This window comes from Pseudorca crassidens, chromosome 19, assembly GCF_039906515.1.
Source record: "Pseudorca crassidens isolate mPseCra1 chromosome 19, mPseCra1.hap1, whole genome shotgun sequence".
Taxonomy (NCBI): Eukaryota; Metazoa; Chordata; class Mammalia; order Artiodactyla; family Delphinidae; genus Pseudorca; species Pseudorca crassidens.
Window position 1 is genome coordinate 7,029,538 of NC_090314.1, and position 18,660 is coordinate 7,048,197.

At 43.0% G+C, this 18,660-nt stretch overlaps 1 protein-coding gene across 1 annotated transcript in view; it reads left to right on the forward strand.

Moving 5' to 3' along the window:
- HS3ST3A1 (heparan sulfate-glucosamine 3-sulfotransferase 3A1) overlaps window positions 1-15,839 on the forward strand; it is an 85,216-nt gene extending 69,377 nt beyond the window's left edge. The window contains exon 2 of the mRNA XM_067714899.1: window positions 15,046-15,839. Within this exon, the coding sequence (XP_067571000.1) occupies window positions 15,046-15,667 (622 nt within the window). The 3' untranslated portion in view covers window positions 15,668-15,839. The remainder of the gene's footprint in view (window positions 1-15,045) is intronic.
- Window positions 15,840-18,660: the final 2,821 nt, after the last annotated feature.

The window sequence follows — 18,660 nt, forward strand, 5'->3', positions numbered from 1 at the left end:
GAAGGGTCCCACATAACAGCAGCAGGAAAAGAAATATCGATGTGGCTGGTCCTTGGCCCCAGGGATGCAGGCCCGACAGCACCGGAGTTTGCTTTGCTTCCCCTGCTCCAAGCTCACGCCACCAGGGCCCCCCGGGAACCACCTTCATGCCGTGGCCGTGAAAAGAGCATGTTTCCCTTCGAATTTTCTGCTTTTGCTGGAGGCTTCCAAAAACAGACACATGGTTCTCTTTGGTTGCAGAGACTTTAAAAAAAAAAAGAAAACTGTATGTGTACACGGGCCAGATTTATTTATTTCTCAAGGTAAATTACCTTTGCCTTACCACTCAGGTCCTTCTCTTACAGAAGAAAGCCTTTGAAAAACATGTCTATTACCTGTTTGCAAGATTCCAATGATTTATACTCTGAGATGAATAGGGAAGTAGTGCATTTAACATTCCTGTGTTTTGACAGAACGTCAAAGATGGCTATACCATCCACCCAGAGACTCTTGCTCATGCTGCCTGGGTGTCTGGGACGGTGAAAGGAGCATGTGCTTTAGAGCAGAATAGACCTGGATTTTCATTCTGTCCCTTTCACTCATCGCTGTGTGTCTTTGGACAACTCACGTTACCTCTCTGAGTCTACTATCTCATCTGAGAAATTATGCCAGTAATTCTAGCTTTTTGCTGTTGTGAGACATAGGAAAGGATACATCAGATCTTGGCCTACGGTAAACGCTTAGTAAGTGCTCATTTGCTTCATCATGTTCTTCCTAAGACACTTGGACTTGAAACCCTGTCTGCCCTGTGTGTGTTGTTGGTAACAGTGCCCTATGTGGGAACCTCACCTTCTAGCAGGGACATACATCTTCTTTTGATGTTTTGGGCACAGAGGACGCGTGGGACAGAGATGGGTCTCCTTCATCCCTGCCCTCTTAAAGGCAGTGACAGCACTCAGCTGGTGGACTTGCTGGACTTCCTGCTAGCTCCAGGCATGAGGGACGTGGCCAGGACAGCCTTCGTCTGAACCGGCCTGAGCACCTTCCCTAGGCATCTGTCATGGGAGCCGCGTTCTTTCCGACCTCATTGACTTTGAAATCAATTCTGTTGATGCAGAACTGCCCTGCTTAATGCTTTACACAGATCTTCTTTATTTGATTGGTGGAGTCACACTTCAGAACAGAGCAGCAAGTGTGACGCTCTGCAGAACTTTGACAAGTTACTAAGGAGTGAAAGCCCTGAATCTGCATGGGACCTGAGAGGTGGGATGGCCTTTGAGAGGTGGAGGACGGTGGTCTTATTTTGCTTATGAAGAAACCAAGGCCCAGAGAAGTGACGTGACCTGCTCAGGATCACACAGCTTTTAACAGCAGAATCAAGACTGAATCCACATTTCTCTTCCCAGTTTTGAGTGTCCCATAAGACTGTGGGTTCTTCATGGAAATATGTGATCCATCTGAGCCGTATTTTGGGATAAAGCCAATCATGTGTTGTCTTTTGTCTCCATTAGAATTCTCAGGCAGAAATCTTAACTTAAAAAATTAGCCTCGGGCTTCCCTGGTGGCGCAGTGGTTAAGAATCCACCTGCCAGTGCAGGGGACACGGGTTCAAGCCCTGGTCCAGGAAGATCCCACATGCTGCAGAGCAACTAAGCCCGTGCGCCACAACTACTGAGCCTGCGCTCTAGAGCCTGCGTGCCACAACTACTGAAGTCCGCGTGCTTAGAGCCCGTGCTCCATAACAGAGAAGCCACCGCAATAAGAAGCCCGTGCACCACAACAAAGAGTAGCCCCCGCTCACCGCAACTAGAGAAAGCCCGCGTGCAGCAACTTAGACCCAACGCAGCCAAAAATTTAAATAAATAAATGTATAAAAAAAATTAGCCTCAACTCTACTGAAGGAGAAACTTACATTTTTTTCCCCTTTTTTAAGAGGAAGGGGGCCCTACTTATTCCTTGAAAAGAACTGTTTTGGGTTTTTTTTTAAAGTAAAATTTCTATCATTTTCCACCTCTAAAGGTTTGGGAACACGTTTGAAAACGTGTTCCGTCCGTAAGTCAGCTGTGCAGCCTCCTCCGTTCTCCCACCAATGTTCCTCTCGTTCTCACCACCTTTTTCTCTCTCACCATCAGCCCCCAAACCCAGGGTCTTCAGCTCCTCAAGCCTGGATAACACCGGAGGAGCCTTGCAAAATATCTCACTACCTGCACGATTTTCCTGATCCGTCCGGACTTGTGCTCCGACTCAGATTTAAATCTATCACTGACTCTAATCACACCCTCACACTTGCAGCTTCATTTCATACAGTTCCCCTGTTTCAAACAAATTTCTTCATCTGTGTCCAATTCAGAGTCTGGGCCTTTCAGGCTCTTCACAGCTACCCTCTGGGTGAGTTTCACACGTCCTTGGGTTCTCCATCCGTCCAACTGGCTCCATCCAAGTCACCTCGGGCATACCCTTTTCCCATCCCTCTTGTCTGCTGACTTCCTCTCATCCGATGCAACAGAAATAACCTGGCCGTAGGCACTGGGAGGACTTCTGTCACCTTCCATATACTGACTGTGGGAACGTGGACCTGCAGCTTTTCCTCCCTGAATTTCAGCTTCTTCATCAGAAAAATGGGGGAGCATAATGCCTATCTTAAGGGAGAAAACCACTGATAAGATGTTTTGCAAGCGTAATATATTCTTCAGGTATCTCTGCTTGTGTCCACACCTTAGAGACACATCTTCCATGATAACGTGAACCCGGTAGTGCTTATAGCGCTGGGAGAACCTCGTTTGGGACAGAGACCAGGCAGCTTCTGTTCTGATGCTTACCGGGGGTGCGGGGCAAGAGGTCACTATGAGGACCACTGGTTCCTAGAAATGGGAGCTCAGTTCCTTTGCCTTTATGACCTAAACGTCCACAAACTGGAGATGTAGCTGGTTTAGCAAATGCCCTTGTTTGAAATCCATGTGTTCCTTGGAGAATTATGGAAAATTGGTCCATTTATTTTTTTATAAGTGTCGTAAACTTTTTTTTAACATTTTTATTGGAGTATAATTGCTTTACAATGGTGTGTTAGTTTCTGCTTTATAACAAAGTGAATCAGTTATACATATACGTATGTTCCCATCTCTCTTCCCTCTTGCGTCTCCCTCCCTCGCACCCTCCCTATCCCACTCCTCCAGGCGGTCACAAAGCACCGAGCCGATATCCCTGTGCCATGCGGCTGCTTCCCACTAGCTATCTACCTTACGTTTGTTAGTGTGTATGTGTATGTCCATGACTCTCTCTTGCCCTGTCACAGCTCACCCTTCCCCCTCCCCATATCCTCAAGTCCGTTCTCCAGTAGGTCTGTGTCTTTATTCCTGTCTTACCCCTAGGTTCTTCATGTCATTTTTTTTTCTTCTTAAATTCCATATATATGTGTTAGCATACGGTATTTGTCTTTTTCTTTCTGACTTACTTCACTCTGTATGACAGACTCTAGGTCTATCCACCTCATTACAAATAGCTCAATTTCGTTTCTTTTTATGGCTGAGTAATATTCCATTGTATATATGTGCCACATCTTCTTTATCCATTCGTCCGATCATGGGCACTTAGGTTGTTTCCATCTCCGGGCTATTCTAAATAGAGCTGCAATCAACATTTTGGTACATGACCCTTTTTGAATTTTGGTTTTCTCAGGGTATATTCCCAGTAGTGGGATTGCTGGGTCATATGGTAGTTCTATTTGTAGTTTTTTAAGGAACCTCCATACTGTTCTCCATAGTGGCTGAACCAATTCACATTCCCACCAGCAGTGCAAGAGTGTTCCCTTTTCTCCACACCCTCTCCAGCATTTATTGTTGCTAGATTTTTTTGATGATGGCCATTCTGACTGGTGTGAGATGATATCTCATTGTAGTTTTGATTTGCATTTCTCCAATGATTAATGATGTTGAGCATTCTTTCATGCGTTTGTTGGCAGTCTGTATATCTTCTTTGGAGAAATGTCTATTTAGGTCTTCTGCCCATTTTTGGATTGGGTTGTTTGTTTTTTTGTTATTGAGCTGCATGAGCTGCTTGTAAATTTTGGAGATTAATCCTTTGTCGGTTGCTTCACTTGCAAATATTTTCTCTCATTCTGAGGGTTGTCTTTTGGTCTTGTTTATGGTTTCCTTTGCTGTGCAAAAGCTTTGAAGTTTCATTAGGTCCCATTTGTTTATTTTTGTTTTTATTTCCATTACTCTAGGAGGTGGGTCAGAAAGGATCTTGCTGTGATTTATGTCATAGAGTGTTCTGCCTATGTTTTCCTCTAAGATTTGATAGTTTCTGGCCTTACATTTAGGTCTTTAATCCATTTTGAGCTTATTTTTGTGTATGGTGTTAGGGAGTGATCTAATCTCATATTTTACATGTACCTGTCCAGTTTTCCCAGCACCACTTATTGAAGAGGCTGTCCTTTCTCCACTGTACATTCCTGCCACCTTTATCAAAGATAAGGTGTCCATATGTGCGTGGGTTTATCTCTGGGCTTTCTATCCTGTTCCATTGATCTGTCTTTCTGTTTTTGTGCCAGTACCATACTGTCTTGATTACTGTAGCTTTGTAGTATAGTCTGAAGTCAGGGAGCCTGATTCCTCCAGTTCCTTTTATCGTTCTCAAGATTGCTTTGGCTATTCGGGGTCTTTTGTGTCTCCATACAAATTGCGAAATTTTTTGTTCTAGTTCTGTGAAAAATGCCAGTGGTAGTTTGATAGGGATTGCATTGAATCTATAGATTGCTTTGGGTAGTAGAGTCATTTTCACAATGTTGATTCTTCCAATCCAAGAACATGGTATATCTCTCCATCTATTTGTATCATCTTTAATTTCTTCCTTCAGTGTCTTCTGTGCATTAATTTTGTATCCTGCCACTTTACCAAATTCATTGATTAGCTCTAGTAGTTTTCTGGTAGCATCTTTAGGATTTCTATGTATAGGATCATGTCATCTGCAAACAGTGACAGCTTTACTTCTTCTTTTCCGATTTGGATTCCTTTTATTTCCTTTTCTTCTCTGATTGCTGTGTCTAAAACTTCCAGAACTATGTTGAATCAGAGTGGTGAGAGTGGACAACCTTGTCTTGTTCCTGATCTTAGTGGAAATGCTTTCAGTTTTTCACCATTGAGGATGATGTTGGCTGTGGGCTTGTCATATATGGCCTTTGTTATGTTGAGGAAAGTTCCCTCTATGCCTACTTTCTCTAGGCTTTTTATCATAAATGGGTGTTGAATTTTGTCAAAAGCTTTCTCTGCATCTATTGAGATGATCATATGGTTTTTCTCCTTCAATTTGTTAATATGGTGTATCACATTGATAGGTTTGCGTATATTGAAGAATCCTTGCATCCCTGGAATAAACCCCACTTGATCATGGTGTATGATCCTTTTAATGTGCTGTTGGATTCTGTTTGCTAGTATTTTGTTGAGGATTTTTGCATCTATGTTCATCAGTGATATTGGCCTGTAGTTTTCTTTCTTTGTGACATCCTTGTCTGGTTTTGGTATCAGGGTGATGGTGGCCTCGTAGAAGGAATTTGGGAGTGTTCCTCCCTCTGCTATATTTTGGAAGAGTTTGAGGAGGATAGGTGTTAGCTCTTCTCTAAATGTTTGATAGAATTCGCCTGTGCAGCCATCTGGTCCTGGGCTTTTGTTTGTTGGAAGTTTTTTAATCACAGTTTCAATTTCAGTGCTTGTGATTGGTCTGTTCATATTTTCTATTTCTTCCTGATTCAGTCTTGGCAGGTTGTGCATTTCAAAGAATTTGTCCATTTCATCCAGATTGTCCATTTTATTGGCATAGAGTTGCTTGTAGTAATCTCTCATGATCTTTTTTATTTCTGCAGTGTCAGTTGTTACCTCTCCTTTTTCATTTCTAATTCTATTGATTTGAGTCTTCTTCCTTTTTTTCTTGATGAGTCTGGCTAGTGGTTTATCTATTTTGTTTATCTTCTCAAAGAACCAGCTTTTAGTTTTATTGATCTTTGCTATTGTTTCCTTCATTCCTTTTTCATTTATTTCTGATCTGATTTTTATGATTTCTTTCCTTCTGCTAGCTTTGGGGTTTTTTTGTTCTTCTTTCTCTAATTGCTTGAGGTGCAAGGTTAGGTTGTTTATTCGAGATGTTTCCTGCTCCTTAAGGTGGGCTTGTATTGCTATAAACTTCCCCCTTAGAACTGCTTTTGCTGCATCCCATAGGTTTTGGGTCGTTGTGTCTCCACTGTCATTTGTTTCTAGGTATTTTTTTATTTCCTCTTTGATTTCTTCAGTGATCACTTCATTATTAAGTAGTGTATTGTTTAGCCTCCATGTGTTTATATTTTTTACAGATCTTTTCCCGTAATTGATATCTAGTCTCATGGCGTTGTGGTCAGAAAAGATACTTGATACAATTTCAATTTTCTTAAATTTACCAAGGCTTGATTTGTGACCCAAGATATGATCTATCCTGGAGAATGTTCCATGAACACTTGAGAAAAACGTGTATTCTGTTGTTTTTGGATGGAGTGTCCTATAAATATCAATTAAGTCCATCTTGTTTAGTGTATCTAATTTAAAGCTTGTGTTTCCTTATTTATTTTCATTTTGGATGATCTGTCCATGGGTGAAAGTGGGGTGTTTAAGTCCCCTACTATGAATGTGTTACTGTCGATTTCCCCTTTTATGGCTGTTAGTATTTGCCTTATGTATTGAGGTGCTCCTATGTTGGGTGCATAAATATTTACAGTTGTTCTATCTTCTTCTTGGATCGATCCCTTGATCATTATGTAGTGTCCTTGTCTCTTTTCATAGTCCTTATTTTAAAGTCTATTTTGTCTGATATGAGAATTGCTACTCCAGCTTTCTTTTGGTTTCCGTTTGCATGGAATATCTTTTTCCATCCCCTCACTTTCAGTCTGTATGTGTCTCTAGGTCTGAAGTGGGTCTCTTGTAGACAGCATATGTAAGGGTCTTGTTTTTGTATCCATTCAGCCAATCTGTGTCTTTTGGTGGGAGCATTTAGTCCATTTACATGTAAGGTGATTATCGATATGTATGTTCCTATTCCCATTTTCTAAATTGTTTCGGGTTCGTTATTATAGGTCTTTTCCTTCTCTTGTGTTTCTTGCCTAGAGAAGATCCTTTAGCATTTGTTGTAAAGCTGGTTTGGTGGTGCTGAACTCTCTCAGCTTTTGCTTGTCTGTAAAGGTTTTAATTTCTCCATCAAATCTGAATGAGATGCTTGCTGGGTAGAGTAGTCTTGGCTGCAGGTTTTTCTCCTTCTTCACTTTCAGTATGTCCTGCCACTCCCTTCTGGCTTGTACGGTTTCTGCTGAGAGATCAGCTGTTAACCTTATGGGGATTCCCTTGTGTGGTGTTTGTTGTTTTTCCCTTGCTGCTTTTAATATGCTTTCTTTGCATTTAATTTTTGACAGTTTGATTAATATGTGTCTTGGCGTGTTTCTCCTTGTATTTATCCTGTATGGGACTCTCTGTGCTTCCTGGACTTGATTAACTATTTCCTTTCCCATATTAGGGAAGTTTTCAACTATAATCTCTTCAAATATTTTCTCAGTCCCTTTCTTTTTCTCTTCTTCTTCTGGAACCCCTATAATTCGAATGTTGGTGCGTTTAATGTTGTCCCAGAGGTCTCTGAGACTGTCCTCAGTTCTTTTCATTCTTTTTTCTTTATTCTGCTCTGCAGTAGTTATTTCCACTATTTTATCTTCCAGGTCACTTATCCTTTCTTCTGCCTCAGTTATTCTGCTATTGATCCCATCTAGAGTACTTTTAATTTCATTTATTGTGTTGTTCATTGTTGCTTGTTTCATCTTTATTTCTTCTAGGTCCTTGTTAACTGTTTCTTGCATTTTGTCCATTCTAGTTCTAAGATTTCGGATCATCCTTACTATCATTATTCTGAATTCTTTTTCAGGTAGACTGCCTATTTCCTCTTCATTTGTTAGGTCTGGTGCATTTTTATCTTGCTCTTTTATCTGCTGTGTGTTTTTCTGTCTTCTCATTTTGCTTATCTTACTGTGTTTGGGGTCTCCTTTTTGCAGACTGCAGGTTCGTAGTTCCTGCTGTTTTTGATGTCTGTCTCCAGTGGCTAACGTTGGTTCAGTGGGTTGTGTAGGCTTCCTGGTGGAGGGGACTAGTGCCTGTGCTCTGGTGGATGAGGCTGGATCTTGTCTCTCTAGTGGGCAGGTTCACGTCTGGTGGTGTGTTTTGGGGTGTCTGTGGCCTTATTATGATTTTAGGCAGCCTCTCTGCTAATGGGTGTGGTTGTGTTCCTGTTTTGCTAGTTGTTTGGCATAGGTTGTCCAGCCCTGTGGCTTGCTGGTCGTTGAGTGAAGCTGGGTGCTGGTGTTAAGATGGAGGTCTCTGGGAGATTTTCGCCGTTTGATATTATGTGGAGCTGGGAGGTCTTTTGTTGACCAGTATCCTGAAGTTGGTTCTCCTACCTCAGAGACAGAGCCCTGACTCCGGGCTGGAGCACCAAGAGCCTTTCATCCACACGGCTCAGAATAAAAGGGAGAAAAAGTAGAGGGAAGTAGTAGAAGTATGAGGAAAGAAAGAAGGAAAGGAGGGAAGGAAGGAAGGAAAGAAGAAAGAAAGAAGCAAAGGCGGCAAGAAGGAAAGGAGGGAGGGAGGGAGGAAGGAAGGAGGGAAAGAAGGAAAAAAGACAGAAAGAAGATACAGTAAAAATAAATTATAATAAAGTTATTGAATTAAAAAATTCTTATTTAGAAAAAAAACAAGGGACGGATAGAACCTTAGGACAAATGTTGGAAGCAAAGCTATACAGACAAAATCTTACACAGAAGCATACACATACACCCTCACTAAAAGACGTAAACGGGGAAAAATCATAAATCTTGCTGTCAGAGACCACCTCCTCAATTTGGGATGATTCTTTGTCTAAAGGAGGGAAGGAAGAAAGGAAAGAAAGAACGAAGGTAAAGTATAATAACGTTATTAAAATTAATTATTACGAAAAAAATTTTAAAAACACGGACGGATAGAACCCTAGGACAAATGGTGGAAGCAAGACTATACAGACAAGATCTCACACAGAAGCATACACATACACATTCACAAAAAGAGGAAAAGGGAAAAAATCATAGATCTTGCTCCTAAAGTCCACTTCCTTAATTTGGGATGATTGGTTGTCTATTCAGGTATTCCACAGATGCAGGTACATCAAGTTGATTGTGGCGCTTTAATCCGCTGCTTTTGAGGCTGCTGGGAGAGATTTCCCTTTCTCTTCTTTGTTCTCACAGCTCCTGGGGCTCAGCTTTGGATTTGGCCCCGCCTCTGCATGTAGGTCGCTGGAGGGCGTCTGTTTTTTGCTCAGACAGGACGGGGTTAAAGGAGCCGCTGATTCGGGGGCTCTGGCACACTCAGGCCGGCGGGGAGGGAGGCGCACGGAGTGCGGGGCGGGCCTGCGGAGGCAAAGGCCGGCGTGACTTTGCATCAGCCTGAGGCCCGCTGTGCGTTCTCCCGGGGAAGTTGTCCCTGGATCACGGGAACCTGGCAGTGGCGGGCTGCACAGGCTCCCCAGAAGGGGGGTGTGGAGAGTGACCTGTGCTGGCACATAGGCCCCTTGGTGGCGGCAGCAGCAGCCTTAGCGTCTCCCGCCTGTCTCTGGGGTTCGCGCTTTTAGCCGCGGCTCGCGCCCGTCTCTGGAGCTCCCTTAAGCAGTGCTCTTAAACCCCTCTCCTCGCACACCAGGAAATAAAGAGGGAAGAAAAAGTCTCTTGCCTCTTCGGCAGGTCCAGACTTTTCCCCGGACTCCCTCCCGGCCAGCTGTGGCGCACTAACCCCCTTCAGGCTGTGTTCACGCCACCAACCCCAGTCCTCTCCCTGCGCTCCGACCGAAGCCCAAGCCTCAACTCCCAGCCCCGCCCGCCCCGGCGGGGGAGCAGACAAGCCTCTCAGGCTGGTGAGTGCTGGTCGGCACCGATCCTCTGTGCGGGAATCTCCCCGCTTTGCCCTCCGCTCCCCTGTTGCTGTGCTCGCCTCCGTGGCTCCGAAGCTCCCCCCTCCGCCTCCCGAAGTCTCTGCCCGCGAAGGGGCTTCCTAGTGTGTGGAAACCTTTCCTCCTTCACAGCTCCCTCCCACTGGTGCAGGTCCCGTCCCGATTCTTTTGTCTCTGTTTTTTTTCTTTTGCCCTACCCAGGTACGTGAGGAGTTTCTTGCCTTTTGGGAGGTCTGAGGTCTTCTGCCAGCATTCAGTAGGTGTTCTGTAGGAGTTGCTCCACATGTAGATGTATTTCTGGTGTATCTGTGGAGGGGAAGGTGATCTCCGTGTCTTACTCTTCCGCCATCTTCCCCTCCGCCCTCTGTAAGTGTCGTAAACTTTTTATTGAAGTATAGCACCATTCAGAAAAGGACACAGATCCTGGCATACAACTCGGTGACTTTTCACAAGGTGGATACACTTGTGAAACCAGCACCCAGGTCCTGCACTGGGATATTCCTGACTTTCCAGAAGCCCCCTGTGGCCCCTTTTGGTCACTAAGCGCCCCCCTCCACAAAGGCAACAGCTGTCCTGACATCTAACACTACAGGTGGGTTTTGCCCCTGAGAAGCCAAGCTCATCTCTCCCACCAGAACCAGCCAGCCTCTGTCCTTCCAGAGAATTCGGCTTTGCCAGCTCACAGCTCGCACATCAGCCTCCTTACCATCCGGACCTCCTCAGCAGGAGGCCTCAAGCAAGCATGTGTGTGGACGTCCCAGGAACACGCCCGGGGGTCTCTGATCTCCCCTGGACCCGAGTTATCTGGACGGAATGGGGTTCTCCCGACTGCTGGGAATTCTGCACACTGGGCGTCACTTTCTTAAGAGCAGTGCTTGGGTGTGTTCCTTGTAGAAATTGTCGTGCTGACACTTCGTTACAATTCAGATTTCCCAAGCTCTTGGCTTGATTTTTCTGGCGAGATTGGAAAGGTTATGAGTAGCACGTGGTCACCCTGCTGGTAGTTAAAAAATCAGAAGCACTGTAAACAAAAAGGAAATGAGAAATGACACAGGCCACAAACATTTCTGATCTCAGCTCCATAAAATCTCATCATGATTATATTCCCCTTTGGTCTTGCAAGAGGAAAGCAAGGCCACCATCTTCTTCAGGTACCTCATGCTAGTGTTTAATTACCTGCAAAGCCAAAAAGATTCATTTATCTAATTCAAGTCTATCGATGCAATTTGAAGTCTTTGCCCTCTGGGTGAGTTCTCTTTTTAATAAATCAGGGTAAAACAGACATAATATTTACCATCTCAACCATTTTTACGTGTCCAGGTCAACAGCGGTAAGTACATTTACGGTGCTGAGCAGTCACTCTTCAGAACTCTTTTCATCTGGAAAAACTAAAACTCTGTCCCCATCAAATACGAACTCCTCGTCCCCCCACCCCCAGGCCCTGGCGATCACTATCTTACTTTCCATCTCTGTGGATTCGACTCCTCTAGAGACCTCATACAAGTGGAATCACACAATCTGTGTCCTTCTGTGTCTGGCTTACTTCACTCAGCATAAAGTCCTCAAGGTTCATCCACGTTGCAGCAGGTGTCAGAATCCTGTTCCTTTTTTAGGGCTGACTACTCCTCCACTGCATGGAGAGATCACATTTGCCTGCCCATCCAGCCCTCTATGAATATTTGTGTTGCTTCTACTTTTTGGCTATGGAGAATTCCTTTTGTTCTTTGGGGACAAAGAACAAATGTGTGGGACACACCTGGTAATAATCCTTCATTTGCTTGTAAAACTCCTTCTTCTCCTTGTCATCTTCAGGAGAAAACAAGTAAGCGTCTCTAGTTTTTCTTTATTACTCTAGTTTCTACCCATTTCTCCTCTCCTATACTTACTATAAATGTCTCCAAATTCTTTTCACTATGGAGAAGTGAATGGAATAGCCAATACTGTTTGCCTGGAAATTAAGGCGTCCTAGGACCTCCCCTTCCCGTTGTTCAGTGGAATTTCTCACCCTCCGCCCCAGCTTGTCCTTAGACAAACCTCAAATGTCTTCTCATTGCGTACACCTTTCTGCTCCCCTCGCATGCCTGGTGTTTCTGCAAAGCTCTCATCGTACTGGGATGGCTCTTTCATCGCCCATCCCAGGCCGAGCCCTTGCACAGAGCAGAGTCACAGTACGTGCCTCACTCTGGTAAGGAAGGAAGATTTCTAAGTTTGCCTAAACACCTCGAAATACGATATTCCAAAGTACATGTGCATTTTGTTTTATGTGATAGAGGATCTCCTTTCTGAACGTTAAAATTCAAATTGCAGTAAGAAAATGAATGTAGAATTTAAAAGGGAGATTGCTCTTTAAAGAATTCTGTTGTGAATCCTTTTACCAAACAACTGTGCTCTTCAATGTAAGCCTCTTGTACGTCTTTGTTTTGAGGAAAGTAGACTGCAGAGAGTTCATAGTTAACCCGACTCCCCATCCCAACGGGGATGCTAAACCCGTCAGCTTTCCTCATCCTGTAGATGACAGTAATTAATGTGTTTTTCCTCTGAAATCCTATTTTAGCTGCTTCCTCTTCAAACTCCTCCTATTTTGGATAGCTCTTTTTCCTACCCTACTGAGATAATTTAAAATATGGTTTCTTTTTTCAGAAATATTGGTAATAGTTCCTCTGGAATGGCACATTCTGCAGCTCTAATCTCTGCTGAAAGGCTACTGGGGAGTCTGTGCTTTTCCCCAGGGCCAGAGGGCAGGAAGGCTGAGATTACCAACCAGTAGCTCCCACGTGAAGTATGTTATCTCTATTTTACTGGCCGAAATATGAGGTCGAGTGGTTAAAAGTCAGAGATGATAGGGAAGGAGGCAAGAATGCTGACTTTCAAAAAAATCACCAGATACTCCTTCTTGCAGTTTCAGTGATGCCTGATGCTTGCTTTTACAGTCCAAAACTTTTTCACACCTTTGAGCCAATTTTCTTCACTGAGATAGTCCAACAGTTTCTGGATAGATCTCCTGGCTCATCTTATAAAAGTGTAACTAAACTTCCAAAGTAGGTTGGTCTAGCCTATTTCTCAATTCCATGAAGGGAATATATATATATAGTGCGTATGTATATGTATATACAGTGGTGAAATCTGTGAATTCATGTCACGCAGTGGCTCCAGCATTGCGTCGGCAGTAAAGACAGTCTGTGTCTCCCTTGTGTCAACACTGACCTCCCTGGTCTTTGCTTTATCCTACCCAGACCTTCAGGCATTTTTAAGAAATGGGGAATGGGCACACATTAAAAGTTCTTTTGAAAAAGGAATTGCAGATTTTTAAAACAACAAAGAAAAAAGCAACAGAAATGAGATATCTAATTATCATTTCCCCCTCCAAAAAAAAGTAAAGATAACTTGACTGAAATATCAAAGAAGGCAAAAGTGTGAGAAAACGTGCGTCATTAAACTAACACAGCACCAGTGGCTTATGGCCACAACTGTTGAGGAATCTGTGCCGGGCGTAATGCAGATGGGCACCAGAGTGTTTATGAACCAGTTGATATTATGTCTGAGATAAACTTCAAAATAATTCATTTAGAAAAATATTAATTGCCAAAACTGACACAAGATGAGGCAGAGTATTACAAAAAACAATAACCACAGAAGAAACTGAAAAGATACTTGAAGATTCTAATCCCTTTCTTACCCTCTACCCCAAAAGTACCAGTATTAGGTGGCTTTGTAGATGACCCATCAAATTTTGAAGGAATAGAAAATTATTTTGCTATTGAAACTTCTTTAGGATATAGAAGAATATGAAACATTTCTCATTTTATTTGTGGAATAATTCATGTTCTCAGAATTGATTAAGCTACTGATCAAAAGAAAAACTACAGGAACATCTCATTAATGCATATGGATGACAAATCCAAAGCAAAATAATGATGAATCAAGTCTAGGACTATATTGAAAGAATAATATACCATGATCAAATAGGGTTTACTCCAGGAATAAAAGTGAATCTAATATCAGGGTACTTACCAGTTTGGATCAGTGGATCAAAGGACAAAATACATTGTGTCATTGCAGTAAATCTCCCAAATACATTTATCTAATACTGACTTGAACAATGTCTATTTCTTATAAAACTTGGAATTAGCAAGACGGTGCCTTAAAATTAGAAAAAATATATATATGTATTGCATATATATAATAAATAGTGGCATTAATGGCAGTACACTTTTGGAAGGATAAATAGGTTTTCTCTCTCCTACTCACAGTTTTGGACTGGCTTCGAGACCCATCACTTCTCAGCAGGAACGCATGCTTGAGCTAGGTAGCAATCTCCGCTCCATCAAGACTCCAACAGGATTTCTTTTTCCCACAGGACAAAGTGATTCTAAGATTCATCTGGAAGAATAAACAGACAAGAATCATTAAGAACGTTTTGAACAACAGAGTCAGAATTTACTTTGATATACATGAAAATATACCATAATGTGATAACTGGGCCAATGGAAAGAGGAACCAAGATACTCAGACTACTGGAAGGACGGCATTTGAAATTATTAGATAAAAGATGGATTATTTCATGTCATGTTACAGGAAAATTCAGGAATTATAAAGAGAAGTATTTTGTGTACTATGCAATGGTATTATGTTGACTGTTAACTGCTTTGTTAGAAAACTACAGAAAGGGCTCAGGGTATTTTAACACCATCCCATAGTCATACAATTGTGTTTATTACACTATCCTAATTCACCTAAAGAATTAGATCAAGGTTATTTTCTTACAGCCTTGTGGGTTGATAATTGTAAAAAATAAAAATTACACAGCGCGTATTCTATGCCAGGCACTTTTCTAAGCTGTTGAGGTGTATGAATACATTTAATCATCACAACAACCGTAGGAGATCAGTAGTGTTATTATTTCCCATTAAGTACATCCGCGAGGAGCCAGGGGTGCACAGCCTTGCGTCTGTGCGACTTCTCCGCGATCACGGTCACACATCTAGTAAGCGGAGCAGTTAGTACCTCAACTCAGGCTCCGGGTCTGTAAGACCCTCCCTCTGCTGGGAAGGAGCTCAGTTTTCAGGCCCTAACGTGCCTTTCTGCTCCGCGCAGGGACCTGATGCCGAGGACCCTGGAGGGGCAGATCACCATGGAGAAGACGCCCAGCTACTTCGTGACGCGCGAGGCGCCCGCGCGCATCTCGGCCATGTCCAAGGACACCAAGCTCCTGGTGGTGGTGCGGGACCCGGTGACCAGGGCCGTCTCGGACTACACGCAGACGCTGTCCAAGCGGCCCGACATCCCCAGCTTCGAGAGCCTGGCCTTCAGGAACCGGACGGCGGGCCTCGTGGACCGGGCGTGGAGCGCCATCCAGATCGGCCTGTACGCCGAGCACCTGGAGCGCTGGCTGCGCCACTTCCCCGCCCGCCAGCTGCTCTTCGTGAGCGGCGAGCGGCTGGTGCGCGACCCGGCCGGCGAGCTGGGCCGCGTGCAGGACTTCCTGGGCCTCAAGCGCATCATCTCCGACAAGCACTTCTACTTCAACCAGACCAAGGGCTTCCCCTGCCTCAAGAAGGCCGAGGGCAGCGGCCGCCCTCACTGCCTGGGCAAGACCAAGGGCAGACCCCACCCCGAGATCGACGGCCAGGTCCTGCGGCGGCTGCGCGACTTCTACCGGCCGTTCAACCGCAAGTTCTACCAGATGACGGGCCATGACTTCGGCTGGGACGGATAACCTTATAATTTAAAAAGAAAAAAAAATATCAGAAGATAATATATTTTTTTACCAATCGGTAGAGAAGAGGCAGTTTAATATTTGCGCTGCTGATATTTCAGTATTTTTTTCCCATGAATGTTGTTAAAGAGATTGTTCTCGAGATTGTTCTCGCCTCCGCCCTCACCGTCATGTACAACTGTGCGCGCAAACATCTGGAGAAACAAAAAAGGAAACGTGCACGCATCTAACTAAATTCTCTCCATTTTCACTTCATGTTTTATAGGCACAGTTATGAAGTATGAGCATCAGCTGCCGTGAAAACTTTTAAGAAACTCCTGAGGGTATAGCTCGTGCTCTCTCTCCTTTTTTAACAAAGCCCGGATAAGATTGATGTCTACCCTTATGTTTTTCTCCCTTTAGTTTTTCTCCTGTGCCACTTTTTCTTAACCCCTTTCCCAGTTAGTGATTCTGTATGTTTGCACATCACTTCCCAGTTACCACAGTGCTTTCAAATACAGTATCTTTCTTGATCCTTATACAGATGTGATATAGTAACATAATACATGGAGATTATTACCCCCGTTTTACAGATAAGGAAACTGAGTCTCAGGGAGCTTAAGTGATGTGTCCTAAGGCCAGATGGCGGACTATGGACAAAACCTTACCTTCCACTTGTTCCCTATTTTGTGCCACTTTTTCCAGTGAGAATGGGAAAGGCACAGACAGCCTTTAGAAATGGTTAGCTAGTTTGGGGACCAACAGAGAGGTTTTCCTGTTGCTTTCTAAGTTCTAGGCTAGCCTCTATGGCACTCAGACACCTTACACAGTTGTACTCAAGGAAACCACTCTGTCTTGAACACAACATCTTTTAAGAGCCAATCTTGGGTTGTTAAAGCACCCTAAGACATGGATATCTCGACTCAATTGAAGTTGAGAGAAATTATTGGATCCTTGTATGGAGAACAAGATGGCCAGTCACACTAGGAGTACAAGGTGTGGTAGGAGAAGAATTTACCTATTCTTGTTTTGACTGTATTTTCCTTTTTTTCTTAAAGAAAAACCCACTTCAGTAAGAGCTTACAAATATCTCATTTTACAAACCTCTTTTTTAACAAAGAAAATCTGCCTCTCTTTGTAGTATCTTATTTCTAAACTTGCAGCTAGTACTAAAAAAAGGTCAATCAACATCTCATTTACAAGGCCCCAATTTTTCATGGGTGGAGGGAGGGCTGTCACTTTGTCACTTTATTTTTCCCCATTTCCTCTTTGTACCAGTTATAACCTCATATTCGTTAATATTTGGAAAACAAGAAGTGCAGATATGGGTAAAGTGGTGATTTTTCCTCTTCTCCCATCTGTTTCTGCCTGTTCCCCATTTAGATAGCTCAAATAAATCAATAGTTTATTAAGAGTATTCCTCTCCTCTCTGAGTGGGCATTAACGAGATTAGCATTAATGGGAATTAAATTGGTTTAGAGAAGAGCACATATGCACAAACTATATAAAACATTCATAATTAGTCTGTCAGCAACATTTTTATTACAGGTTTAAACCCAAGAGGAAAATGTCTCCAATCTCATGGAAATTTTCCATATCTGCTAAAATGTAAAGGACCAGACACTCCAGTATTCTAAAAGAATATTCTTCTCCAGTGTTGTCAATCAAAAGAAACTAAAGTTGTTTTAAGATATGCAGTTTCATTGTGCATTTGACATAGATGCTGCATCGGGTGAAGTAAATATTTCTTGAGACGTCTAACACGGGATTAAAATGAAGGAAAAAAGTTTGTTTCTAGCTATTCTATCATTGCTCTAAATCTCTGGATTTATTAATTCTCTTTTACGGGGGTTAGGTAAACCCCCAATCCAGGCCCCCTTTCCCGGCCGACAGCCTTCCCTTCTAGGCCCTCAGTTCCCCGACGCTACAGCCTGTTTTTTTGTTCTACTTGAATCGTCACTACCAGCAACAAGGAACGCATTTTAAACTCTTTTCGTCTTTTCTCTTAACTCACGTTTGTGCTTCTGACTCCCTAATAAGCATGTGCCGGACCTTCTGCGAAGGTGGCTTTTGCACAAGGACACAAGTGCATCTGACAACTGTATTCAGCAACCTTCATCTTTTTGTGTTAAGAAATAATAAAAGAACAGAATTGAGTGCAAAGAACCTCTTCTTGCATGTAGAGTTTTTGTTTGGTCATATGATTTTTAAAATGAATGACTACAGAGCATTCCAGGAAAGCCTTCCAACTTCTAAGATTTCGTAAGAGTGGTAGAGGTTTCAGACCCCAGCCAAGTGTATAAAGATCTGGGGTCGGTGCTGCCTCAGAACAGGAGTTTTCCATTTCTGCCTTTATGCGGTGCTTCCTCTTGCTGTACACGGACTTGGCCTCGGATTTCTTTCGTCCATTTGGCTACATCAGACCCTAGGCTGTGCTCTTGATTTGAACATTGTAATCATCCCTCCTCCAAGCTCACTCCTCTTAGAGAACAACCAGAGGTCTACAGCTTCATTCTGAATCGTTTGCTTCTGAGGCCACACCTATAGTGTGTAAATTCTTCCAGTAACTAAGAAATTTTAAGGGAAATTAATTTTGTCCTATTAACTATAGATTAATAAGCTTCTAGAGAACAGATATTTATTATTCCATAAGTATTAATCCCACTCTAATTTTCTTATTTTCAAAAATCCTGAAAGTTAGAATAAACCTGAATGGTAATGCAGATTAAATCCCCATTTGGCACTTGAGTCCTTTCTTTAGCTGGTTATGCAGGGGTTTAAAACATTGATGTGTCTCTAAATTAACTCTTGATTTTACAGTGTAAAGAGGATACGTTTCTTCTAAACACCTGCATCCTGTTCTGTCAGCTGAGACCTGCCAAATGTTACCCATGAAGATAACCAACATTTAATATGTGAATAAATGTGTCTATAAAGCGGTAATAGCTTGTATTAATGTAGCAGATTGCCCTAAGTACATCTTCCCCCCTTAAACCAACACCTACTCTCCACTT